At 43.1% G+C, this 27,312-nt stretch overlaps 1 protein-coding gene across 1 annotated transcript in view; it reads left to right on the top strand.

The window, feature by feature from the left end:
• The window catches only part of MAP3K5 (mitogen-activated protein kinase kinase kinase 5), a 236,192-nt gene that overhangs the window by 186,113 nt on the left and 22,767 nt on the right, over positions 1 to 27,312 (top strand). The window contains exons 16-21 of the mRNA XM_040350503.1: positions 3,521 to 3,648; positions 11,079 to 11,215; positions 18,596 to 18,701; positions 20,776 to 20,933; positions 22,602 to 22,779; positions 25,458 to 25,478. Of these exons, the coding sequence (XP_040206437.1) occupies positions 3,521 to 3,648; positions 11,079 to 11,215; positions 18,596 to 18,701; positions 20,776 to 20,933; positions 22,602 to 22,779; positions 25,458 to 25,478 (728 nt within the window). The remainder of the gene's footprint in view (positions 1 to 3,520; positions 3,649 to 11,078; positions 11,216 to 18,595; positions 18,702 to 20,775; positions 20,934 to 22,601; positions 22,780 to 25,457; positions 25,479 to 27,312) is intronic.

Raw genomic sequence — 27,312 nt, 5'->3', positions numbered from 1 at the left:
AATGCAGCCATCGCATCTAATGACTGCCAATCTAATCACTGTGGTGTAGACGGAGTTTTTACGATTTTATTTGGAAACTTCTATATCTGATTTGGAAAATCCTTTATGCTGTTTTTGCCAAAACACGAGAGTGTGAGGCAAATCGTTTTGGTGAGTGACCATTTTGATGGGTGGAGGATTCACTGATCACTTCTGGTGTGGTGGAAGATTTTGAAGATTACAAGATCTTTTTTACCATTTATGAACTTTATACTTTATCACCTTTATTTATTCACGGGTTTATCTACTTAGTACTTTGGACATTTAATAATATCTATTTATTTATTTGTCACTATATTTATGTTTATGTGTATGTTCATCACATACGTGAGCATTGTTTAGTATATATCATTTTTGTAAGTTCAATCACATAATTTTTATATACATCTTGTTTTCATATAGTTATTTATTATATTATAATTTATGATTTTGTGTTTGAAACTTTATCATACCCGGGATGTCTACTAGACTCCTGTTTGGACAGATTTAAGTGAGTTATTTCTAATGCCGCGTACACACGATCGGTCAATCCGATGAGAACGGTCTGATGGACCGTTTTCATCAGACCAAACCGATCGTGTGTAGGCCCCATCGGTTATTTATCCATCGGTTAAAATGTTTTAAACTTGTCTTAAAATTAACCGATGGATACCTAACCGATAGAAAAAAAAAGCGATCGTTTGTAGGCACGTCCATCGGTTAAAAATCCATGCATGCTCAGAAAGTCGACGCATGCTTGGAAGCATTGAACTTCGTTTTTTTCAGCACGTCGTTGTGTTTTACTTCACCACGTTCCTGATGGTATGTAGGCACAACTGACCATCAGTCAGCTTCATCGGTTAACTGATGGAAAAATCCATCAGACCGTTCTCATCGGATTGACCGATCGTGTCAATCCGCATAAGAGTTACAGGCCTACAATATAAAATGCCAAATTTCCATGCAAAACAATTGTACGGCTTTGAGCAGTCGATCAGAAGTCATTCATCTGTCATCACACAGCACAAGATTCATTCTGACCAGTTCCTGCAGCTTAATGCACTTACAGATTAGCATTTAGAAATAAAAAAGTGCCACATTTCTGATTTAAAAAAAATCTAAAAGTGCCTTCTATTGCTCTTGGCCTGCTCCAAATCTCCAGATTTCCTCTTAGAGGGTGGATGTATGTAGGAATGTAGCCATCCACTCTCGCTTACTCCTAAGATGGACTATGAACTATGTGATCTGTAGTGGGCATAGAGCAGTTTACATGACAGTGGGCATAGAGCAGTGGGCATGTGGGCATAGACAGTGGGCATGTGATCCATAGTGGGCATAGAGCAGTTTACATGACAGCAACTAATGTGCACTGCTAGTTCTAAAAAATAGAAGTTAGAGGGAAAAAATGTGTAAAAGTTTGCTCATACGGAGAAAAACATGACTGTATACACCAGTGGTCTTGAAACTGTGGCCGGGGGGGGGGGGGGCGGATGTGGCCCTTTGCCTTTATCTGTCCCTTGAGACACTATTCTGCCAATTGACATCAACAGTGGGGCTCCATTTCTACCACTGACACCAACAATGGGGCTCCATGTCTCCCACTGACACCAACAATGGGGCTCCATGTCTCCCACTGACACCAACAATGGAGCGCTATTCCTCCCAATGATACCAACAATTGCCGATGTTTACTCCCACTGATGCCATGAAAATGTCCATTCCTGTTGGACACAGTCTGACCCCCCTAAAGTCTGAAGGACAATAAACTAGCCCATTGTTGTAAACGTTTGGAGACCCCTGGTATACACTTTTGATATATATAAAAAAAAGTCTTGATTTTTCCGTGTATGCGTCATAAGTGCAAGGTTAACAGTGTATTTTTATTTGGAATACCTGTTGATTTTGCTCCACACTGGTACTTTTGTGATAAAGTGACTCATGTAATTGCCACCAGAGTTATGCAGATCCATGTTGGAAATACTGGCAGAGGCATAAAACCAAAGCAAATGTACCTAGGCTGTATATTAGTCTCCATAGGAGACTAGCGAGTAATATTTTCCTTTCAGTTGTTTTACAGTTTGTCTCTGAGAAGATGTTTGAAATGTGAGGCTTTTCAGTAGAACAGAAACAGATGTGTCTTTATTGGCAATCGGCTATAATGATTTTTGTTTTAATCATTGTGTAGCAACATAGGGAATAAGTGTAACATAAATACAGCAGTATTTTTGCAGCATGTTTGAACCTCATTATTTAACTCTAGATGTTGTGTGTTTCTTTACAGAGCTTTAGGGCTTTTATTGTGCATGTTATTTAGTAGTAAGTATGTTGAGGACATATTCCTTCTTTATTATTGCCTAGAGCAGGGCTCAAAATTTCAAGCCCTGACCTACTAGCCAGGCCTCAAGAGTTACTCGCCACCAGTTGCCCCACCTAATTCATACACTGCTCCACGCCTAATTGCGCCCCTAAACACGCCCTCATAGATTATCTCATGGAACGACACTGTTAAATGTTTTATGCAGAATCAAGTTACACAATTAAATATTACCAAAAACAACTTTAACAAAATGGGACAAGGCACTGGGGACAGACCAGAGGGACAGGGCACTGGGGACAGACCAGAGGGACAGGGCACTGGGGGCAGACCAGAGGGACAGGGCACTAGAACTGGGTCTCTTCCCCATTCTCTTGCTGTCTCCTCTGCAACTCCCATCCATCCTCTCTCTCTCTCCCATTCATCTCATCATCAGGAGCCTGTGTGTGCGGCTCCACGCTTGCATGTCCCCACTTCCCCCTTTTATTCAGGCTGGCAGTGAGAAGAGGAGCTGCAGCACAGCGGGAGGGAGTACAATCCAGTGCCGAGATTCACACAACTGCACAGCCGTTGACACCATAGCACAGCGCACACTGACACCGCACAGCACACATTGAGACCAGTCTGCTCACAGTGCTCAGGCTGAACTGCTGGACACCTACATAGAGCACAAGGAGAAGAAAACTGCACAAACTGGAAGGCTGCCACTCTCATGTCAGGGCAACTTTCAGTGAGCGCTGCACTGCCTACCTGGGACACCCGGAGTGGTAATTTTCGCAATCCTCCACCTGACTCATTACTTCCTGCTCCCTGCTCTCTGCTCTCCAGCTACATTGGTCGGGGGGCAGGCTCAGAGAGGTCATACTGTTAGGTCCCATGGCTTAATGAGAATTGTAAGGAGAGCACCTGTGTACTGCTCTGCCTGTGCGCGGCTCACCAGACTACTTTTCCTGGGCACGCACCTTTCCTCTTCGGCCGCCAATCGCATCGGGGCTCTAAGTGTAAGCACAGATTGAAGGGAAATTGGTCATGCAGCCCTGTCATCACTCGCCCCCAGCTTAAATCCACTCGCCAAATGCTAGCAGGCGAGTGGAAATTTTGAGGGCTGGCCTAGAGTGTGTTACGCTTATTAATAAGGTGTTCATTTAAATAAAAAATAAATAAATAAATATGTTTCCTTACTTCTAGGTACTCTCAACCACTTCATGAAGAGATTGCACTTCACAGGCACCTGAAACACAAAAACATTGTCCAATATATGGGCTCGTTTAGTGAAAATCGCTTTATTAAGATATTTATGGAACAGGTGCCAGGAGGTAAGTGTTTTACCTAAAGTGAAACAATCCATTCAGTTAAAAATTGAAAAATAGAACATTTGTGTGTGTGTGTGTGTGTGTGTGTGTGTGTGTGTATATATAAATACTCTGTGCCCCCTGCTGACCAATCACCGCACAAGTTCGACAGGTGATTTCAGACAAAACACAGAACTCTGTGTACTGTGAACCGCGATTTGGCTGTTTCTTCTCCCTGCAAAACGGGGAGAAAAAATAGCCAGATACAAAAGTAAAAGCAGCACTTATTGCTCACTGTTAGGCTCACAGTTAACCCCTTGATTGCCCCTAGATCACAGGTGTCAAACACAAGGCCCGCGGGCAGAATCCGGCCCTCCAGGCCATTTCATGTGGCCCTCGCACCCCTTCTGCAGCTGCAGGAGAGCTCCAGCACTCCTCTGGTCCTACTCCAGACCCTTCTGCTTTCAAGCAATGCATCCAGCTTCTTTCCAGCAGCAGCATAAGGAAAGGGGGTGCACTGTGATGTAATGGAGAGTGGGGGACTCAACTTCTGATGGCGGGGTGGCTCTTGACATCTAATGTAAGGGGAGGGGATGCGTTGGACATCTAATCTTACAGATACAACCGGCCCTTTTGAGGGCGATCCTAATGCTGATCAGGCCCACGATGAAATTGAGTTTGACACCCCTGCCCTAGATGTTAGTGGAGTTTTTAAACTCGCTTTTTTTTCACCTTAATCCTATGCATTAAGGTGAAAAAACTTCTGCCACTGTAATCTACAGTATAGACAAAAAGATGTCTATAGATTGAAGTAATGGAGAAGCTGTTTTCCACAAACTACACCTCTATATTCAGGAGCAAAGTTTATATTGATAAAGGTGATTTCTTTTTTTGTACATTTGCCCAGTCACAGTTTCTTCATTTAGTAAGTTCTCCGTTTTTGGCTTTCCTGTCCCAGTCAGTGGAAAGTTGGAGAGACCGGGAGAAATGCTAAAAGCGGTCATTTTCATTAGTCTAAAGAGATTTCAGAAACTGATGAGGTCTAAAGTGTGTGGTAGCAATTACCATAATGACTGAGAGAAAATCTTTTGGGTTGAAGAGCAGAACACATACAGTACCAGAGTGTAAGATGAGACACAGGCAGGTAGTCATGCCGTGGTTTGTGGTTACTGAATTGCAGCTGTTATTATTAGACAGGCCCTTGTTTGTGTGTCTGGAGATATATATATAAGGAGGACTGGGAGAAAAGAAAACACACAACTTCGCTGTAAATATAAGGTGTGAAATGGAGAGCACTAACTTTTTAGAATGAAAGTATGTAAGATCTTATCATTAGCATTATTGATTTGTCCTTGAAAAAAGAAAAATACACACTAAATGGTACCAGATAATAGGAAATGATGTTTGTGTAAGTTCATTGTTATACCTAAAGATAGAAAAATCATCATGCAAAAAGATCATTTGTCTGAAGGAAATTGAGCAAAAATGTACAGCTGTATAGCTCAAAATCTCTTGTTTCTGTTGACCACCACTATTTTGACCATTAGCTAATGTCTTTAGGTAGCCTTTATTCACTAGCTTACCAGAAAAATCTATTCTTTTTTTTTATTGTATTTTTTATTGAAATTTTTCATATATAAAGAAATAGGTAAGAAGTCATAATTTGGGGGGAAAAAAACACATATAACATATGGTACAGAAGTGTCAGTAAAGTTACAATGCCACCAACATAATCATAGTACGGAATTCTAGCCGTATAAATCAAGGAAGAATAGAACAGAAGAAGAAGAGCCTAATGAGCGAGCAGGTTAAAGCAATATATATTTTATAACATGTGTAGGCGAGATGGTACTCACTAGGTCAGGTGACAATGAGATCCCCAGGGCGCCCAACCAAGGAACGAAGGCACCCCGCAGGTATCCCACCTAGTAAGAAGAAAGGGGATTGGGGAGGGGGGCACCATGGAATCATCAAGGGTCGTAGCTAACAAACCCTACAGAATTCAAACATTAGGATAAGTGGTCAAGGAAGGATCACACATCGAGATTTAAGGAGGTGACACCAGGGTTAAATTCTGAATGTTCCCACATGTCACAAACTTTCAAAAATTGAGGAAGAGTATCATGTACTACTGGGTGAGGCGTTCCATTCTACAGACCTGTTCCAATGTCTGGAGGACTTGTGAGATGGTAGGTGGGAAGTGGGAGAGCCATCGTAGGGGTATAGCCCGTTTTGCTGCCAGGAGAATGAAGGCAACCAATTTTTGGGCATGTCTGGAGATGCCAGGGACCGGCAGGCCTAGCAAAAAGTGAACTTGGTCCAGAGGGAGAGTGATATTAAACAAATCCTGTAGAAACAGAAAAATCTATTCTGTTTACATGCAATAAAGTAGACTGTCACACTATGGACACTCATCTAAGGTCGGCCATACACGGTTTGAATCTTGGCCGGTTCAGCAGGAACCAGCCGAGGTTCAAACCTTTAATGGGCAGACTAAATGTACCAAGTTAACTTGGGTACAACCAACCTGCCAGATTATTTTACGATTATCACTGGAGGCTGCTATAACTGCTAGCGAAAATCAATCCCACCCTGCTGGGAGAAGACACTTGCTGATTCCCCTATCAGCACTGCATGTGTTGATGGGGCAATCATGCAAATTTCTTCCTTGTATGGCCTGCCTAACAGATCAAAGCTTTGCAAAATCTTCCTGGTATCACAAAAGGGCAAGTCTCCACAAGTTGTCACAAAAGGGCAAGTCTCCACAAGTTGCCACAAAAGAGCAAGTCTCCACAAGTTGCCACAAAAGGGCAAGTCTCTCTCTCTTAACTTCTGAAGTGCTGGGCACTGCAGAAGTTAAGCCTAGTACACACAAAGAGAAAATCATAGGAAAAATACAGCTTTCTAAGCGTTTGTATAATAATCTGATCGGTAGTACACAGCTTTCAAGAGCCGATCACGACAGTTCGTCTGAAATTATTCAAAGGGTCAAACACAAAAATTGTTCTCATATGATACCAGAACATAGGATTTTTGTTTAATTGGTACAGCAATCATCTAAAAAAATCAGAAGACTAATGCCCTGTACACACGATCGGTTCATCCGATGAAAACGGACTGATGGATTTTTTCATCAGATATCCGATGAAGCTGACTTTCATCAGTCGTGTCTACACACCATCGGTTAAAAAAACGATTGTGTCAGAATGCGGTGACGTAAAACACAACGACGTGCTTCAGAAAAATGAAGTTCAATGCTTCCAAGCATGTGTCGACTTGATTCTGACAATCATTAATATGATCCGGTACAGTATGTAACAATGTGGCCTTCCTGCAACACACATCCCTAGGTTTATTATTTTCGCCTTGATGTGCCTCCATATGGCAAGCTTTTGAAAAATGGTCGTCAAGCGCTCATTGGACATAACGCTTCTATGTTTTTCTATTTGATAATGTATCTATGTGTTACATTATTTTTTAACTAACCTTGGCTACTCAATAAAATTAAGATTGAACTAAGACCCTTTAAAAAATGCATTGCATTTGGACTCCATATACTGTATGTGAATGGTCACCATGGCCAGTCATGTTGTTTCACTTGTCATGCGATTCCATGCATTCTGAAATGCATACAAAATCGCATCAGTGTGGACCGGAGCTTAAGGGTAAATTAATGTGCTCATCACCATTTGTAGTTATCTGCAGTTTTCAGACACAGAGCTATGTGAAAACCTCCTGAGAGCTGACTGTGCAATTTCCTGCTCTAAGGCCAAAAGTTTAAATGGCAAAAACTGCTGATTTTATGCTGACATTTATTTGCCAGTAGCATCTTAAATACTGTAAGAGAAAACAGCCTTCACTAGCATAGTTACTCAGCATGCATGAAGCTCTGCTGACTTCCATTAACCAATCATTTGCAAGGAAAAGTGTTTGTTTTTTTCATTGCATGTGGTCAGGGCTGGACTGGGACAAAAATTTGGCCCTGGACTTCATCCAGACCGGCCCACTTTAATTCAATAAAATGCTGCCCCCGCCCCCCGAAAAATCACGCCCACCAAAAGGCACCTACATCCATTATTGTATATCATGAGAGGGTGAGAAAGACGGGAATGAGAGAGAGAGGGAGGGTTGAGGGAAAGGGGGTGTGTGAGAGAGGGGGGTGAGTGTAAGAAAAAGAGAGTAAGTGTAAAAGAGAGGGGGTGAGTGTAGGACCCCTTTTTACACTGAGGCGTTTTTTAGGCACTTTTGGGCTAAAAATAGCGCCTGTAAAGCGACTGAAAAACGCTTCCGCTGCAGTCCCAGTGTGAAAGCCTGAGTGCTTGCACACTGGGGTGCTGCCAGGGCTTTAGAAAAAGTCCTCCAAGTAGCATCTCTGTTTTAAAAAACGGCCCACTGAGCCATCGGCCCACCGGGAAACTCCCTGTAGTCCCTATGGCCAGTCCATCCCTGCATGTGGTTGGGTATTCTTTGCAAAGTGAAACTTCACTACACCAAGCTCTAGGGAAAACTCCCTTTTAAAGTGCAACTTCCATTGCACAATGAACATTGTGGGGTTGATTTACTAAAACTGGAGAATGCAGAATCTGGTGCAGCTGTGCATGGTAGCCAATCCGCTTCTATGTTCAACTTGTTCAGTTAAGCTTTGACAATAAAACCTGGAAGCCGATTGGTTTCTATGCAGAGCTGCACCAGAGTTTGCATTCTCCAGTTTTACTAACTCCCCCCCCTGTATTTGCCTTTAGTAAATCACCCCACATATATTGGTGTTACAAACAGGATACGTACAATGCTGTATCAGTTAGTAAAACAGATATTACCAGAACATTGCTGCTTCTCAGTTCAGTTACCATATCTGTTATGTACTGATACATTCTTGAAGATAAGTTACTCTCACATGTCTCGCCTGAAAAAAAAAAAAAAGGTTGTTGCAGATGTAATATAATAAGATTACAATAAACCTAAAGGCTCTAGGCAAGTCTCAAATCGTTCCTATAGGAGGCACATGCTTTATAAAGTAAACAAAAGACTATATACTGTATTTATGGCATTCACTATGGCTTTTCAGTAACAAAATAACACCGTACTCTTACAGCTGGTCCATCCAGATAACTTGGGTAGTTAAAAATTATCCTGATGATGCCACTGAAAAGGTTTTAGGGGAGTACAGTACACTATGTATGCTATGAACAGTTGCGTCAACCTATGGGTGGGTGGGTAATTTTTTCCAAGCTTTGCTTCCCATCCTCTTCAACAAAAATGTTGTCAATTATGCTATCCTAAGACCCCTTTCACACTGAAGTGTTTTTACAGCGTTAAAAATAGCGCTATTAAAACGCTCATAAAACGCTCTCCATGTATCTCAATTGACCCTTTCACACTGAATCCTGCAAGCAGCATCTTTGGAGCAGCTTTTGGGCGCTAAAAAAAAACGCTCCAAAAAACGCCCCTCACCATTGAAATGAATTGACAGCGCTGTAAAAACGCCTTACCCTTTCACACTGAGGCACTGCAAAAATGCCCTAAAACATTAGGATCTTAACGGTGCTTTACCAACACATTGGGATTGCAGATGAGGCTTCGCTTGAATAACGCTCGAATAACGCTCGAATAACGCTCGAATAACGCTTGAATAACGCTTGAAAAACGCTCGAATAACACTCGAAAAACGCTCGCATAACGCTTGAATAACGCCCCAGTGTGAAAGGGGCCTAAAGGGAGGCATACATATACGATACAAATCACTTCTTGACATCTGCATTTTCATCAGGGACCGGGCGAATTTGGCTTCATGTAAGGCACTGTAGTTCAACAGAAGTCAATCTACTGGTTGACTTTTTTTCAACCACCCTGTTGCCAAGATTCCACTCAATCAACCTTGCAGGCTATAGCGGGAGTCCCATTGTCAGAGGGTTATTATAGTGGATTTAGCCTGAGTAGAGAGAAAGTGTCTCAGTTAAACATAATAGTAAAATCTGTGACTAACTGATATTTATTCTGTAAGTCCTGAATTGACTTTAACCCCCCTGACGGTAAACACGAGCGTGACTCGGGGTTGGTTTTACATGTTAGGATCGGCAAACCCGAGTCACGCTCGGGCTGGACGGGCTTACCTTTCGCTGGATCCACAGGCTTGGTTTACTCACCTTGTCCCTGGATCCAGCGATGCCACCCGCTGTGTGAGCGAGCGGGACCTCCTCGCTCGATTCACAGTCCCCGTGTGACGCCGATCTCCGTTCCCTGCGACGTTACGACGCACGGGGACGGAGAACGGCGCCAAATTCAAAAAAGTAAACAAACACATTACATACAGTATACTGTAATCTTATAGATTACAGTACTGTATGTAAAAAATACACACCCCCCTTGTCCCTAGTGGTCTGCCCAGTGTCCTACATGTACTTTTATATAATAAAAAATGTAATTTCTGCCTAAAAACTGTAGATTGTCCAAAAGTGTCCCTTTATGTCAAAAATGGTTTTAGATCAGCTAGAAAACAGCGATAATAAATTATAATCACTTGCAGAAATGTGCGATAGCGATTTGCGGGGAAATTCGTCATAAAAAAAATAAAATAATGACAGCGACAATTCTGCAACTGCAAATTTCAGTGATTTTGAGTTGATTACATTATTGAATAATTTTTATTATAATTATATTATTATTTGTTATAATTATTTATAATTATTTATTATATTATAATTTATAATTTTGTTTTAAAAAAAAAAATCATACCCGGGATGCCTACAAGACTCTTGCTTGGTCAGATTTAAGTGAGTTATTTCTAAAAATTACAGGCCTACAGTATAAAACGCCAATTTCCTTGCAAAATAAATGTACCGCTTTTGGTACGTAATTCCAGACAGAATCATACCGCCAGGGAGGTTAACTTGGTTGCAAATGCTTTATAAAAAAAAAAATTCTAAAATAACAAACATGTTTTACCTAGCAGCTCTGTGCAGTGATATGAGCGGCCCCAAACCTCCTTTTCCGGGGACCCTGCCAGCGCTGTCTGCCCTCCTTATCTTTATCTGCACCCATAGCAGGCCACTTGCTATGGAGGAAGACATGCGGGCTCGCTCCCAAGCCAAGCTAAGCAGCTCAGCCCTGCCCCCTACTCCCTCTCACAGGATTTGATTGACAGCAGCAGGAGTCAATGGCTGACACTGCTGCCTATGTGTCCTGTAAGGAGAGGAACAGAGAGCAGCGCAGCCGCATATGGGCACAGGTCTGGATTGAGATAGGTCTCAGGTGAGTATATAGGGTGGGTGAGGGGGCGATACTACTACAGGGACATTTTTTTACCTTAATGAAGGGAATGCATTACGATAAAAAAAATTCCGCCTTTAAAAACACTTTAATATAACTTGTGAATACAGTTGGTGGAATATTAAGTACTGTCTAATATTTTTTTTTAATTATTATTATTATTATTATTATTATTATTATTATTATAGGAAGCCTTTCTGCTCTTCTGCGATCAAAATGGGGACCTCTAAAACAAAATGAACAAACAATCGCCTTTTATACCAAACAGATTCTTGAAGGCTTAAAATATCTTCATGACAATCAGATTGTTCATCGAGATATAAAGGTCAGTACTAAGTATTTTAAGTATTGATTTTTTTCATTGAAAGAGTCAGGTAACAGTCCTGACAGTTTTATGTGTGTTACAGTAGTTCATGTAACAAGAAAAAACAAAATTTCTTTATCGTACATCACGGGACACAGAGCGGCATATTCATTACTATATGGGTTATATGGAGTACCTTCAGGTGTTGACACTGGCAATCTTCAAACAGGAAATGCCCCTCCCTATATAACCCCCTCCCATAGGAGGAGTACCTCAGTTTTTACGCCAGTGTCTTAGGTGTTAGTCATGGTTTAGCTTGCCTCCGCATCCTTGGGATTAGGTGAGCTAACCGGTTCTGTCCAAAAAAGCCTCAGCGCTAAAGTGGTCAGTAACCGGACCCCAAACCCTTGGGGTATAGCCCATAATGCTTTTCTTTTTAGAGAGCTGGACCCTGGGCCCAGAACTTAGAAACCTTTGGGTGCCTAATGTTTCTGTTGCCAGAGTGCTATATGGGCCCAGGACAGTGGATCCTTCATAGGAACCCAGGGCCTGAAGGTCTAGACATCCCCACCGAGATGGGGGAAGATTGGGCCTCTTGCTTGGCAAAGTCCTGCGGCATGGAGCAGGTAAGTGAGGGGAAAACTTGCGGAACTTGGTTCTTAGCAGGTTTTTTCTGGGGGGTCACAGGGGACATGCCTAAAGTTATGCACTGCATCTGGCAAACTAGTCACATATCATAAAGATAGGATGGCTCTATATGTATATTCCCCATAAGATGTGACCTCCCTTGTAGTGTTGGAAAAGCATTGAGTGGGGCCTGTGTGATATAAAAGTATATGTGTGTGTCAGAGAGCTATGCTTACCTGCAAGCCTCCAGGCGATGCTCCATTCAGTCTTCCTCCTCAAAGCCTCAAAACGCTGACCTCCTCGTGTGTTCCAGGCTGCAGTTTGCTGGAGCAGAGAGGCTCCCTTCCCCCCAACCCACCCCCCCCCCCCCCCAACCCCCCCCCCCCCCCTGTCGGGAGGGGCATTTTCTGTTTGAGATTGCTGGGGGGGGAAGGGCGGGTCAGTGGCTTAAGGAAGGGGCGGCCCTTCCTTGTTTGTTCCATTCAATACTTTGGAACTAGGGAGGAAAGACCAGAACGGCAAGCACGGGGCGCCGAGGACACACAGTGGCCAGAAAGAATATTGCAGTCTTCAGAAAGACTGTTTTTCAAGCCTAGGAATAGGCTGTTTCTTTTCCATCTCATAGTTTTTCTTGCAATACTACTCAGGGGGACAGAATGTTTTTTCTTTCCTAGATTTGAAAAAAAAAAAAAAAAAAAAAAAAAAAAAAAAGTGTCATCTAGGGGAGAGGAAGCATTTTTTTTATCCCCCAAACAGGTGTTTGGGCATTTAACTATTTATAAGTCCCAGGTACCAATAAGTAGCAGGTGTACCTCGGTATTGTACCATGGCATCAAAAAACAAGGGTACAAGAGGTGGGGATTCCCCTATGCCGCTGCTTTCCCCACAGGGAGCCTTGGGGCCATCGGGATCTGGGGCTGGAGCTGACGCGAGTCAGTCCAACCCTAAGATGGTCACGGAGAAGGTATTACTCACCTCTTTAAAAGAGATGCAGAAAAGCATGGGAAAAATGATAGCCGCAGCTATGCGGGGCAGTAAGCGGAATAGATCTCCGTCGCCCGAGCGCGGACCCTCAGAGGAGGAGGTCCTTTCCTCAGGGGAATTGGACGACCTCTTGGACAAGGACCAAGTAGGTTCAGGGATCGAGGATCCGGATACAGAGGAGTCTGGGGCAGTCTCCCTGAGGGAGAGCTGGTGGATTCAAGGATTGTCGGACTTGGTCCATAAGGCATTCAACTTGCCAGTACCAGATCTCCAGGTATCGACGGTTTCAGCTTTGGGCTCACTGAGGGCGCCTCAAAGCAATGCTGTGTTTCCGATCCATCCTCTATTAGAGGGAGTTTTGTTCCAAGATTGGAACAAGCCAGATAAGATCTTCTTACCACCTAAAAGATTCTCTGTCCTATATCCTATGGAAGATACATTTTCCAAAAGATGGGCTACTCCTGCAGTGGACGCAGCCATCTCATGTGTTAACAAATCGTTAACATGCCCTGTAGAAAACATACAGGTGTTCAAGGATCCAGTTGATAAGCGCTTGGAAGCACTACTTAAGAACTCCTTCACTACTGCAGGGGCAGTAGTACAGCCAGCTGTGGCTGCGATTGGGGTTGCTCAAGCATTATCGGATCAATTTAAGCAGATGCTTAAACTTATTCCTGCCCAGCAGGCAGAAGAATTTTCGGATGTCCCTAAAGCCATTTGTTTTACGGTAGACGCAATCAAGGATTCTATCCAGCAAGCGTCACGTTTATCGTTATCCCTTATCCATATGAGAAGACTCCTATGGTTAAAAAGCTGGGAGGCTGAGCCCCCATGCAAGAAGCTCCTGGTAGGGTTCCCCTTCCATGGAGGACGACTCTTCGGAGAAGACCTAGATAAATACATTCAGACCATTTCAAACGGCAAGAGTACTCTCTTGCCAACTAAGAAGAAGGTTCAGGGGCCTGCGTTTAAACGACAGTATTCCCCTGGGCAGGGGCCCTCTAATACTAAGCAGTATCGACGGCCTCCTGCAAAAGCAAGCTTCGGCTTCAACAGCAGATCACAAGGACAGGCTGTTAGAGGCAAAAGGCAGTGGTTTCGCAAACCAGCAAAACCAGCCCCCAAGCCAACCTTATGAAGGGGCGCCCCCACCCACGAAGGTGGGGGGAAGGCTGCGACTCTTTTCAGAGATTTGGGAAGCCAGCATTCCCGACGAGTGGGTACGGTCTTCCGTGGCCACAGGCTACAAACTAGATTTCCTAAGGTTTCCTCCTCCTCATTTCCAGGAGTCGAGGATTCCAAACGATCCGGAGAAGGGAGCCGCATTAAGATCGGCATTAGATCATCTACTTTCCCAGGAAGTAATAGTAGAGGTACCAGTCCTGGAACAGGGGCTAGGTTTCTACTCCAACCTATTCATCATCCCGGAGTCCAATGGAGATGTCAGGCCAATTTTGGACCTAAAGATGGTAAATACATACCTAAAGATCCGCTCATTTCGGATGGAATCCGTGCGGTCAGCAGCTACCACACTCCAAAAGGACGACTTCATGGCGTCCATAGACATAAAGGATGCCTACCTTCATCTTCCAATTTATCAGCCACATCAAAGATATCTACGCTTCATGGTGGCTTCGCGTCACTTCCAATTCGTGGCGCTTCCCTTCGGGTTGGCTACGGCCCCCCGGGTGTTCACGAAGGTCCTAGCTCCAATCCTAGCCAAACTAAGGATCCAAGGGGTCACGATCCTAGCATACCTGGACGACCTCCTAGTCATAGATCACTCGTCTCCTGGCTTGGAGCGAGCAGTGGCCCTCACGGTCCAATACCTCGAGAGGTTCGGCTGGGTCCTAAATCGAGAAAAGTCAGCTTTCCTGCCCACAAGGCAGTTGGAATATCTCGGCATGAGATTAGACACAGAACAACAAAGAGTGTTTCTACCTCTGAGGAAGGTCAAAGCCATCAAGGAATTAATCCTACTGGTTCTAAGCAAGAAGGAACCGACTATTCGCCTATGTATGAGGTTACTAGGCAAGATGGTGGCCACATTCGAGGCGGTACCATACGCCCAGAGCCACACTCGCATCCTGCAGGCAGCCATCCTGTCAGCATGGAGCAGAAGGCCACAGGCCTTGGATATCCCGTTGCCGCTCTCATCAAGAGTCCGACAAAGTCTGTGTTGGTGGTTAGACCCTCAGAATCTACTGAAGGGGAGGTCTTGGTTGCATGGTTGCACTCGCCAAAGTACTTGGGCAACGCCAGAGAAGCAGTTGCCCATCAACATCTTGGAGCTCAGAGCTGCTCGACTAGCCCTCAGGGCTTGGACGTCAAAATTGCAGGGGTTCCAGGTGAGAATTCAATCAGACAATGCCACGGCCGTGGCATACATAAATCACCAAGGGGGAACCAGGAGTCAAGCCGCTCAGAGAGAGGTGAGCTTGATTCTCCTATGGGCAGAGGCTCATGTGCCCTGCATATCGGCAATATTCATTCCAGGAGTGGACAACTTTCAGGCGGACTTCTTAAGCCGCCAGACTCTATTGCCGGGGGAATGGTCTCTGCATCCACAAACCTTTCAAGCACTCTGCCAAAGATGGGGAGTGCCGGACGTGGATATCATGGCATCGAGACTCAACAAGAAGCTAGGGATCCGATGGCCTGCGGAACCGATGCATTGGTTTACCCTTGGCATCAGTTCAAACTTCTTTATGCGTTTCCCCCGCTCCAGTTACTACCCCGCCTGCTGCGCAGGATCCGGGTGGAGCACATACCAGTCATCCTGGTAGCTCCAGCATGGCCCAGAAGGGCATGGTACTCACTAATCTTAAGGATGGTAGTGGGAGACCCTTGGACTCTTCCTCTACGGCCAGACCTGCTATCGCAAGGTCCGATCCTCCACCCTGCCTTACGGCATCTAAATTTGACGGCCTGGAAGCTGAATCCCTGATTCTCAGGGGTAGAGGTCTGTCTCAGAAAGTAATCTCTACCCTAATCAGAGCCAGGAAACCGGTCTCTAGGGTGATTTATTACAGGGTCTGGAAGGCCTATGTAGGCTGGTGTGAGTCCAAGCGATGGCTTTCTCGCAAATTCACCATTGATAGAGTTTTAAGTTTTCTCCAGCTAGGAGTGGATAAAGGATTGGCATTAAGCACAATCAAAGGACAGATTTCTGCTCTGTCAGTGTGGTTTCAGCGGCCGCTGGCCACCCACTCGCTGGTTAAGACCTTCCTTCAAGGGGTCTTACGTATTAAACCTCCAGTTAAATCCCCGCTTTGCCCGTGGGATTTAAACCTTGTTCTGTCAAGTTTACAGAAACAACCGTTTGAGCCGTTGGCTGAAATTCCTTTGGTTTTACTGACAAGGAAGTTAGTATTTTTGGTCGCCATAGTTTCCGCAAGAAGAGTATCGGAACTGGCGGCCTTATCCTGTAAGGAACCATATCTTATTTTTCACAAGGACAGGGTCGTTCTCCGCCCTCATCCTTCCTTCCTACCGAAGGTTGTATCCAGTTTCCATTTGAACCAGGATTTGGTATTACCATCCTTCTTCCCTAAACCTACTTCCAGAAAGGAAGGGTTGCTGCATACCTTGGATATCGTCAGGGCCATGAAGGCCTATCTTAAAGCTACAAAGAAGATCCGGAAAACAGATGTGCTGTTCATATTACCGGATGGGCCCAAGAAGGGGCAGGCAGCTGCAAAGTCCACCATTTCTAGGTGGATTAAGCAATTAATCACTCAGGCCTACGGCTTGAAAGGGTTGCCTCCTCCAGTATCATTAAAGGCTCATTCTACTAGGGCCATGGGCGCCTCCTGGGCAGCACACCACCAGATCTCTATGGCTCAAGTTTGCAAGGCGGCAACCTGGTCTTCTGTCCACACGTTTACAAAATTCTACCAGTTGGACGTAAGAAGGAATACTGATACTGCCTTCGGGCAGGCAGTGCTGCAGGCTGCAGTTTGAGACCCTCGGATTCCGGGGGCTCCTCTTTTTTGAGTTAAATTTAAAATTTAAGATTATTTTTCTCAACTAAGTTGGATTTATTATGATTTGAGTATATCTCTAAATTAAATCCTTTTGTCTTGGAGATGTTCTCCCTCCCCTCATTGTGAGCATTGCTTTGGGACATCCCATATAGTAATGAATATGCCGCTCTGTGTCCCGTGATGTACGATAAAGAAAAAGGGATTTTTAATACAGCTTACCTGTAAAATCCTTTTCTTGGAGTACATCACGGGACACAGAGCTCCCACCCCTCTTTTTTGGGGACCATTTTGGGAGGCATACTGCTTGCTACAAAACTGAGGTACTCCTCCTATGGGAGGGGGTTATATAGGGAGGGGCATTTCCTGTTTGAAGATTGCCAGTGTCAACACCTGAAGGTACTCCATATAACCCATATAGTAATGAATATGCCGCTCTGTGTCCCGTGATGTACTCCAAGAAAAGGATTTTACAGGTAAGCTGTATTAAAAATCCCTTTATCAATATGCTCGATGCAATAATCAGCAGTGTGTTTATCCAAATTTTTGACCTGCATCCAGAAACAATATGGGAGCCAACAAAGCAACTAATACTACTTATAGCCACGTGGACAGATTTTCTCTTTTAAGCAGCCCATACACAGAGCTAATTTCTTTCCTGTAACCCCCACAAATGGTAATAACAATGGGGGCATGAGTTGATGGAGAAGATAAAAGTCCAGTTGTTAGGTAGAGACAGGATAGGCTTCTCTAAGGAGATGAGTTTTCAGGGATCGCCTAAAGGTGAACAGACTCTGGAGTAGACCTGGAAGTGTGTATGGGAGTGGTGACATAGGAGCTAGAGAACAGGAGGTCTTGGGAGGAATAAAGAAGACAGTTTGAGATCTGGGAGTGGGAAGAGTATAGATGTTGATACTTTGAAGTGATGTAGATAAGGGCAGAGTTGTGAATGGACTTGTATGTTGTTGTAAATTTATTTGCCTGTGTTGAGGTAGACCAATAAGGGCAAAGTTGCAATAGTCATGGTAAAAGGTAACAAGGTAATGGATTAGCTTGGCTGTGTAGTTATTTAAGAAGGAGTGTGCATTTAAAATGTTACGAAAGCTAAGGGGGCAAGATTTTGACATTGGATGTGAGGCTGGAAAGAGAGGTCAACATTATACCTAACACCCTGGCATAAGGAGAGTAACTGATAGGTGTGCTTTTGATCTTAATGGGAAGGTTGGGGTAATGAGCACATGAGGTAGAGGGAGAATATAAGCTTAAATTGCAGAAAGACTGAGTTTTAGGAAGTCCAAATGGCGGAGAGGGGAAAGTATGAGTCAGGCCTCGTACACACGACCGGTTTCCTCGGCAGAATCCATCAAGAAACTTGGTGGGAGATTTTTTTTGCTGAGGAAACCGTGTCGTGTGTACATTTTTCAGCGAGGAAACTGTTGAGGAACTCGACGAGCCAAAAAGAGAGCATGTTCTCTTTTTCCTTGACGGAAATGGAGAAAATTGGCTCGTCGAGTTCCTCGACAAGCCTAACAAGAACTCGACGAGGAAAACGATGTGTTTCGCCCGCCGAGTTCCTCGGTCGTGTGTACGAGGCCTCACAATCAATTTGGGTATTGTTCACAGAGGATTTGGTCCCAGAATTCCACAATAATTTAAGCATATGATGGAATGTATCTAATATTTCTTTAGTAGGTTAGTCATATCCTTTTATTTACAGTTTATTAGGTTTTTGGCTCACCTGCATATAATTATTAAGAAACCTTCCCTTTTTGTCAACGCTAATTAACATGTAATTTTTTCATTCTAGGGGGATAATGTATTAATTAACACCTATAGTGGTGTTCTGAAAATCTCTGACTTTGGTACATCTAAGAGGCTGGCTGGGATCAACCCAAATACAGAGACATTCACTGGTAAGTTTACACAAAAAAATGACACAAAAAAAATCAAAAAATGTAATCATAGTCTCACCTCATTTACTGAGCAAAGTGAAAATTCACTAAGCATAGTGAATGAGGTAAAGCTAAGCTGACTTTCACCTCATTTACTAAGATAGTTGAAAATTCACTTTTAGTAAATTAACTTCATTATGTATAATGAAAACAAATCAGTAGACATTTGTAGTACAAACAAAGGCGGCAGTGTTGATGTACTTAGATGGGCAAATGCAGCGTGATTTTGACATCAGTTTGAGACCTGCATTTGAACATTCCCACAGACTTGTATGTGGAGAGCAGCAAAAGCCTGTCGACACTTACCCTAACACCCCATTTTAGACTGGGGCGGTATTCTGGTGCTTTAGCGCTGGATTTAGCCTCTGCTAAGTGCCAGAAAACCGCCTCCCATTCATTCCAGTGTGACTTTTCACTCTCAGACGGTGCACTTGAGGGACATTAGGAAAAGTCCTGCAAGCAGCATCTTTGGGGTGGGTTGGGAGTGCTGTATTTAATTAAATTAATGGGCAGCGATTTCAAATCGGCTGAAAGGCGATTTGATAGCGCCGCGAAACTTTTGGGGATTTAAAGCGCCCCGCTAGCGGTCGAAAATGACGCAAAACCTTTCATAACATGTTAGATGTCATATTTGGGGTGTAACATGGTATGAATGCACCAGCCTCGCTCTGCCCACCCATCACTCATTCAAAGCTCTCTGTGAATGGAAAACTGTAAACGCTGTGGTACTTCTTGTCAGCATGTATCAGCTTCCTCTTACAAGGTACGAAGAAGCCAATACATTGACAGATCTGCAGGGACCGGCATGGCACCAGATGGTGCAATGCTTTACCGGCTCCTGCAACAAAAAATTATAAATGCACATTTTTTTTTACCTGCAAAAAAAATGTACATTTTTTATTTTTGGTGAAAAGGTGAACTTATCCTTTAAAAGGGTTTGTAAGCCCTCAAGGTTTTTCACCTTAATGCATTCTATGCATTAAGGTGAAAAACCTCCTGTGATGCTGCTGCCCTCCTGAGCCCTCCTTTTACTTACCTGAACTGCATATTTCTAGTTGCGGGGACGAGCACACCGGCTCCAGCCGGCGTCCCGATTGGATAGATTGATAGCAGCGCAGACATTGGCTCATGCTTCTGTCAATCAAATCCAATGGCATGGGAGCCAGGGGCGGGCCGCTTTCTGCTGTCTGTGTCAATGGACGCGGCAGCAGGACAGGGGAGTGCACCCACACAATTCCCCAGAGGGAGAGCTGCTCTCTAATGGGGCACTCGAGAAGAGGAGGAGCCAGGAGCACCGCTGAGGGACCCCAGAATAGGAGGATCGGGGCAACTCTTTGCAAAACCAAGTGTAAGCATGACATGTTTTTTCTTTTTTTTTAAATACGTTTTTAGATATCCTTTAAGAATAATGTGGCTCTAGGACTCAATGTTTATAGGGATTAGATGTTACAAAAGTTGAATATTATTACTATGTGAAAAAAAGCTCATGTTATGACAAGTTTAGGAAACATACCCATTAGTGTCACATATTGTAGTAGTTGTGTTGCTGTGATATATAATATTATATTTGGGTACAGCACACAAATGTACTGTCAAGAACCAGGTATCAAAATGTCATAACTGTAACAGCTGGTGTGACGTTTTTGCAAATTGGATATCCCATGTTTTTTTCTGTACATGGGAAAATCCAAAAATCCTAAATTCTTTACTGGGTTTCAGTGGAAGTACTGTATCTGCAGAAGCTCTGAGGTTGATATACTGAAGGAGTTCAGAATCTTCAGTCAATAGCAGCTATATTCACTTTGAATAGCCAGTCATGTGCAGATAAAATAAAAATGAATTTGCTTTTATATAATGGGATAATTGAGTTTCTTGAGTGAAGAAAAAATGTGTCAAAGTGCCTCTGATTCTCCTTTTAGAGGACTGTTACATCCACAAACCCTCGTATTCTCTATTAGTTTAGTTCAGATTTTTTTATGTGATTGTGAATTGATTTTGTTGTGTGTGTGAATTGATGGAATGTTGCTTGTTTCAGGCACTCTTCAATATATGGCTCCAGAAATAATAGATAAAGGACCAAGAGGATATGGGAAACCAGCTGACATATGGTCCCTAGGCTGCACTGTAATAGAGATGGCCACAGGAAAGCCTCCATTTTATGAATTAGGAGAGCCACAGGCTGCCATGTTCAAAGTAAGGCTTGTTTTTTTGTAAATCTATTTTTAATTGTTGTGCATAGTGTAAGGGGTTAGCTCGGTAGCGGGGTGTGTGATCCCCTTGATGGGTTCACTACACACTGAATTTATACAGAAAGGCAGTCGAAGACGGTTGAAAACAAAGATTTTGGTTTATTCATCCATCTTGCTGCGTCCAAACAGCATAAACAAAATCAAACATAAATTAAACCCTGGCTACTTGGGGCGTCTACCTTCACCACACAGAAACCTATCTATGGAGTCTGGCACAGCCTATTGCTGGGCAGACACTGCTGGTCATACAGCAGAAAACAAAAGTATTTTTGATTTTTATCACACAGAAAAATCAACAGCACCTCACCTCTTCAGAAGTATTTCTGTTCACTGCACACCTTCACTCAGAAAGCCTCAGGATGCAGCAATCAGTAGTAATCCTCTGGATTACTTATAGAGGCCTTAATTTGCCTCATTCTGAACAGCTGAAGTTTTCCAACGCCCTTAAATCTTTCTGGCTACTTCTGCAGCCGACACCTAATAATAATTGGTGTATTGTCTAAACAAGGCAGAAATGTATCTCCCGTCTGTGACAACACCCACAGATTTACCTGACTTCCTGTCACAATAGATATAAAACAACAAAAAGAATACAGACTTCAATGACCTAACCTGTGGAGAAAGTGGGGGCGCTGGTAATACTACACATAGTAACTCTCATGCCTTGTACACACGACCATTTTTCTCTGCAGAAAAAAAAACCAACCCCTTGGAAAAGCATACACACGACCATTTTTCGCGACGAGAAAAAGACTGACAGGAAACACGACGAGAAAAAAGAGAGCTGGTTTCAATTTTTTGCAGGCAGTTTTTTCGTCGATAAAACTGCTAAGCAGCATACACACAACCGGTTTTCACGACCAATGTAAAAAATTGCAGTTTTCTCGTTGTGATAACCGGTCGTGTGTACAAGGCATCATAATGAACAAACCCCTAATGTGCTGGCTCAGGAACCATCCCACAGCACCAAAAAATAAAAAAGCTAAAGAGCATCTTCCCTTATAAATACATACAAATGGGCAAAATAGTCACAAGCGATACAAAACTCCAAGGGTTAGCGAAACGTTCAAGGGTCCGAATCATCATCTGTGGAGGGTTCCTCTAAACACCTTGACCAGACATTATGAAACATATTCTTTCTGCCCCTGTGTTAGTAAAAAAGTAAGGCAAATTTAGGTGGTGATTATACAATATATGGACTAGGAAAACAATGGGGGTTATTTACTAAAACTGGAGAGTGCAATATTTGGTGCAGCTCTGCAAAGACGTTAGAAGCTGATTGGATACCATGAACTTCACTAGTATTATCATAATAATTATTATCATTAGTGTTTATTTTTTTTTAAATGGTTTTGGTTACAGCTAAAAACACATACACTACTTTCCTCTTGATTTTTCTTACCTGTCGCTGTCTCATATGCTGTTTAGTAGAAATATGGAGCAGCACTTTCAGATTTTATCCCCACCCAGCACCACTATTAAGTGAAACAGACAATAATGACCAATTCATAACAAATGGCATATGATAGTAACTAGTGCTATGTAACCATATATGTGGTAAACAAACATTTTAACACAATAATAACTTATTTACTACCATTTTTCTACATAGGTTGGCATGTTTAAAATCCATCCAGAAATACCTGAATCCATGTCAGCAGAGGCCAAAGCCTTTCTACTGCGCTGCTTTGAACCAGATCCTGTGAAACGTGCAACTGCTACTGACTTACTTATGGATGATTTTTTGAGGGTTTCCGTTAAAAAACGAAGATCCAATCTAAAATTGTCAGGTAAAAGGGGAGCTTTCATAATGCACACATTCTTGACTTTTTAGTTTTTACATAGGATTTACACCAATCTGAGAAGATTTTGATGCAGCAGTGGCCTCTCTCAATTGTTATAAGCTTAAAAGTATTTTCTTTTGTGTGTTGGATAAAGTGGGGAGGAGCTGGAACCTCTGTCAAGCTTTTATTGCGGTGTGGTCACACGGGTGAGATTTTTCCTTAAAGGGGAACTTCACTCTCAGTCACTCATTGATTATTTTTAATCCTTATTCTGCAAGCATTAGTAAATAGATAAGAAAGTATATCACATTTACTAGTTAACTTTTTTTTACATTTATTCAGTGACTTCCTGGTTTCCAGGCCTAGGCAAATGATGTCATACTTCCCAAAATTCTTCAGGAGGGGAGGATGGGTTTTCTCAGCTAAGCACACCCTGTCTGCAAGCCTGTGCTAAAGACAGGCGGATACCAGATAGCTATTTGAATCATCTGCCCCTACTCAAGATGGCCACAGCCAGAAATGCTAGGGGGTGTATTTCAAATGAGTTCTCTGCATAAAAAAAGACATGGATGGATACGGGAGTTTGCGTTGAATATTTTGAGGTTTTAACTTTTCCTCACTTACTCATATAAAGTCCCTTCATCTTTCTATCCAATACATAAAACAAATTGCTTCACTTGAGCTTCATTATCTAATGAACAATCATTCTCTCAAACGCTTTGGCAAAATCTAAGTACCGTATATTACATCCACCGCCCCTCCTTTGTCTGCTTTTTGCTTACCTCCTCATATAAAGAAATTAGATTTGTTTGACAACTTCAGCATCTTGTGAATCCATGCTGACTATTGCCTAACATATTTCTTTCTAGCAAAAACTCTTCTATGTGGTCTTTTATTAAACCCTCAACTATCTTCCTGACTATAGGCATTAACCTAATCACTGTAAAGATGTAAAGTAGTTTTTGTCTGCTTGTTTTATTCAAAAGTGAACTTGGCCTTTAAAACCGCTTCCCGACCGCCGCATGTAGATATTCGTCGGCAAAATGGCACGTACAGGCACATTGGCGTACCTGTACGTCCCTGTCTTTCCGCGGGTCGGCGGTCGGATTCCCTCGGGAAGCGATCCGGGACGACGGCGCGGCTATTCGTTTATAGCCGCTCCGTCGCGATCGCTCCCCGAGCTGAAGAACGGGGAGAGCCGTATGTAAACACGGCTTCCCCGTGCTTCACTGTGGCGCTGCATCGATCGAGTCATCCCTTTTATAGGGAGACTCGATCGATGACATCAGTCCAACAGCCACACCCCCCTACAGTTGTAAACACACACTAGGTGAACACTAAATCCTACAGCGCCCCCTGTGTTTAACTCTCAATAAACAATGCAATTTAAATGCATTTTTTGCTGTGAAAATGACAATGGTCCCAAAAATGTGTAAAAATTGTCCGAAGTGTCCGCCATAATGTCGCAGTCATGAAAAAAATCGCTGATCGCCGCCATTAGTAGTAAAAAAAAAAAGAAATTAATAAAAATGCAATAAAACTATCCCCTATTTTGTAAACGCTATAAATTTTGCGCAAACCAATCGATAAACGCTTATTGCGATTTTTTTTACCAAAATAGGTAGAAGAATACGTATCGGCCTAAACTGAAAAATTTTGTTTGGGAGCCACGTCGCACGACCGTGCAATTGTCTGTTAAAGCGACGCAGTCCTGAATTGTAAAAACCCCTTGGGTCATGTAGCAGCATATTGGTCCAGTCCTTAAGTGGTTAAAGCTTAACTCTGGGATACCTGAACATTTGTACCTTTGCAGTTGATTAGTATGCATATGAAAAAGCTTATTGCTAAAGGAAAAAGAGCCCAGTTAAGTAGAAATATACCTTTGAAAAAGCTGTGATGTTATCGCTCCTGCATGTTTTAAACAGCACTGGCCAGGTACCCAGAGGCATGTCACATCCACAACAGCCTCACAATTGCAAACTACAGTTCCCATGATTCCGTGGGAATGTTTTTTATGAATAGGCGGATTACAGTATGATGTTGTGGTGGGTGGGACAGATCAGAAGTTTTCTGGCCTGTCCCCAAAAAGCACAATGGAAATGGGTAAGTCAGACCGGGATTCTGATGCCAGAGTTCTGCCTACTACATTGAGTAGCCACATGATAACATTCTGCTTGCTGTAGCACAGAAGTACTGAGGGGAAGGTACAAGACCGACTGCCAGGAGCATAGCGGGAATGTTGGCCACCGGTCTTGTAAAAAGGAAATCAGGGTGACAAAGCATTGATTCAATGAAAGATTTATAATAGTGCGTGTATGAAAAGAGCTAAAGAATTTAGTGTAAGGTAAGAAAGGACCCTTTATATCACGGTAGCTAAGAATAGTCCTGCCCGGAGTTTAGCTTTAATATTTTCCAACATGCTGTGAATATTTACCTGCAGTAATGAACGCTGTGAGCACGGCGAAGTCTTGAAACAGATGAAAAATGCTGCTTGAGACATTTAGCAAAATTTACAGTAGAAGGCTCAAAACCCTGTTAACAAGCTGACTTATTTATTTTTTTTGTAAATTTGTTGAGTTTGTAATATTTTTTTTCCTTATTTATGCATCTTGTACAGAATGTTTCACTGCTTATAAAACATGTTATCTTGTCAAATACTGATTTTGTTTTTGTTTTTTACACAGCCCTTTCTCCTGGAACAAGTGGTAAGACATCTCACCTATCTATCTATCTATCTATCATTATTTGCAAGTGCAGAAAAGCATCTGTTGATCCTGGCAGAAATGGACGCAGCAGCATATTTCCTGTTGTGCTGGTTTCTGACAACAGAAATATTCTGGACTGGATGATGTCAGCTCTGTTCTTTGAGCTATGGAACACCCACCTCTACTCCAGAACATAGGGGGATGTGTTCTGTAGTTCAGGTGAGAACAAGAGACTGAACAAGAGAAAATTGAACTAGGTATGGTGGCCTTCAGGCCCAGTGTAGTAAAGAGTAGTAACAAATGCAACACACAAGCAGGGTTGATCTACTAAAGGCAATAGATTGTTCACTTTGCAAGGGCATTTTCTTTAAGCTTAGTGAAAAAAGTGAAACTCTGCAGACTTCCATCATCTGCCAAAAAATTGAATTATGTTTAACTTGCACATGATTCTTTGTAAATTAAAATGTTACCTTGTTTACTAAGTTCTGTGTAAAATTCCCTTGCAAGGTGAGCGGCCTATTTACAAGCTGAAGCTGAAGTTAGAAGCTCTCCAGTTTTAGTAAATTAGCCCCAGCGTCTTATAACACTGAGTGGGGGGGGCTCCGAAATGAAAGGGTGCTTCACTTACTCTCTGCGATATTGTAAAAAACAGGTGGCCCCTGTGGGCACTTGTGATTTATATGTCCTCATGATTGGTTCTGGTCAGAACATCTTCCTTACTGGATCAGATTTATTCCTTCTAAAGTGGTTGTAAAGGGTGAAGGTGTTTTACCTTCATGCATTTTATGCATAAAAGCAAAAAACCTTCAGTATGTAACTCTCCCCTCTGCCCCCTATAATACTTACCCAAGCTCGATCCCGATACAGCGATTTAAAGAAAAGAAGCGGCTCTCCTGGGTCTCTCACTTGCCATTGGCTCCCACTGCTGTTAATCACAGCCAGTGAGGAGGGAGTGGGGTTCCGGACTGAGCCACGCTCTGTGTGTCCCCTAAACACACATCAGGGCACTCAGCAAGGGGGAGGGGCCAGAAGCGCCAGCAGGGGACCCGAGAAGAGCAGGACCATTACACAGAGCAAGTAAGTAGGATGTGTTTATTATTTTAAGGGGAAAAAAATCGAACCTGTAGGCCCCTTTCACACCTGCGGACCGTATGTCCGCTTTTTCATCCATCTGTTTTGCGGGGAAAAAAGGGACATACATTAGTCCCTATAGGATTGCGGGTGTCAGCGGATGAACATCTGCTGACACCCGATCTCGTCCGCCTCCGCAATGATCCGATTCTGTAGACGGAAGAAAACCCTTTTTTTCCTTCCGTCTGCGGATCGGATGAACACGGACATACGGTCAGTGTTCATCCGATCCCCCCATAGGGGAGAGTGGAGAAAAGACAGGGCGGTCCCTGCACAGTGTGCGGGGACCGTCCTGTCATCCGCTGGCTCAGCGGGGATCAACAGAGCGATCCCTGCTGAGCATACAGAGGCGGATCATTACTGATCCGCCCCGTGTGAGAGGGCCCTTAGAAACACTTTAAGTGCTTTGTTGCACCTTCTATGATTTGAAATGCAAAATAGACACATTAGAGTTAATTTACTAAAGAAGTAGAAACTGTTAACAGCAAAGTGAATATTCACTGAAGTTAGTACATAAGATGAACAAAGAGCGAGAGACCCATAAGATGAACCAGTGTTCACTTTAAATACCCAATCATGTGCAAGAAGAAAAAACAGGACGAAAAACTTTTTTTTTTCCCTGAACATGAATAGATGATTGAGGTTAATTCGGCTTCCCATTATTTGCTAAAAGAGAACAGTCTGTACTTGTTTGGTAAATCAA

This window comes from Rana temporaria, chromosome 4 (genome assembly GCF_905171775.1).
Source record: "Rana temporaria chromosome 4, aRanTem1.1, whole genome shotgun sequence".
Classification (NCBI taxonomy): domain Eukaryota; kingdom Metazoa; phylum Chordata; class Amphibia; order Anura; family Ranidae; genus Rana; species Rana temporaria.
This window is presented reverse-complemented; position numbering and strand designations above follow the sequence as displayed.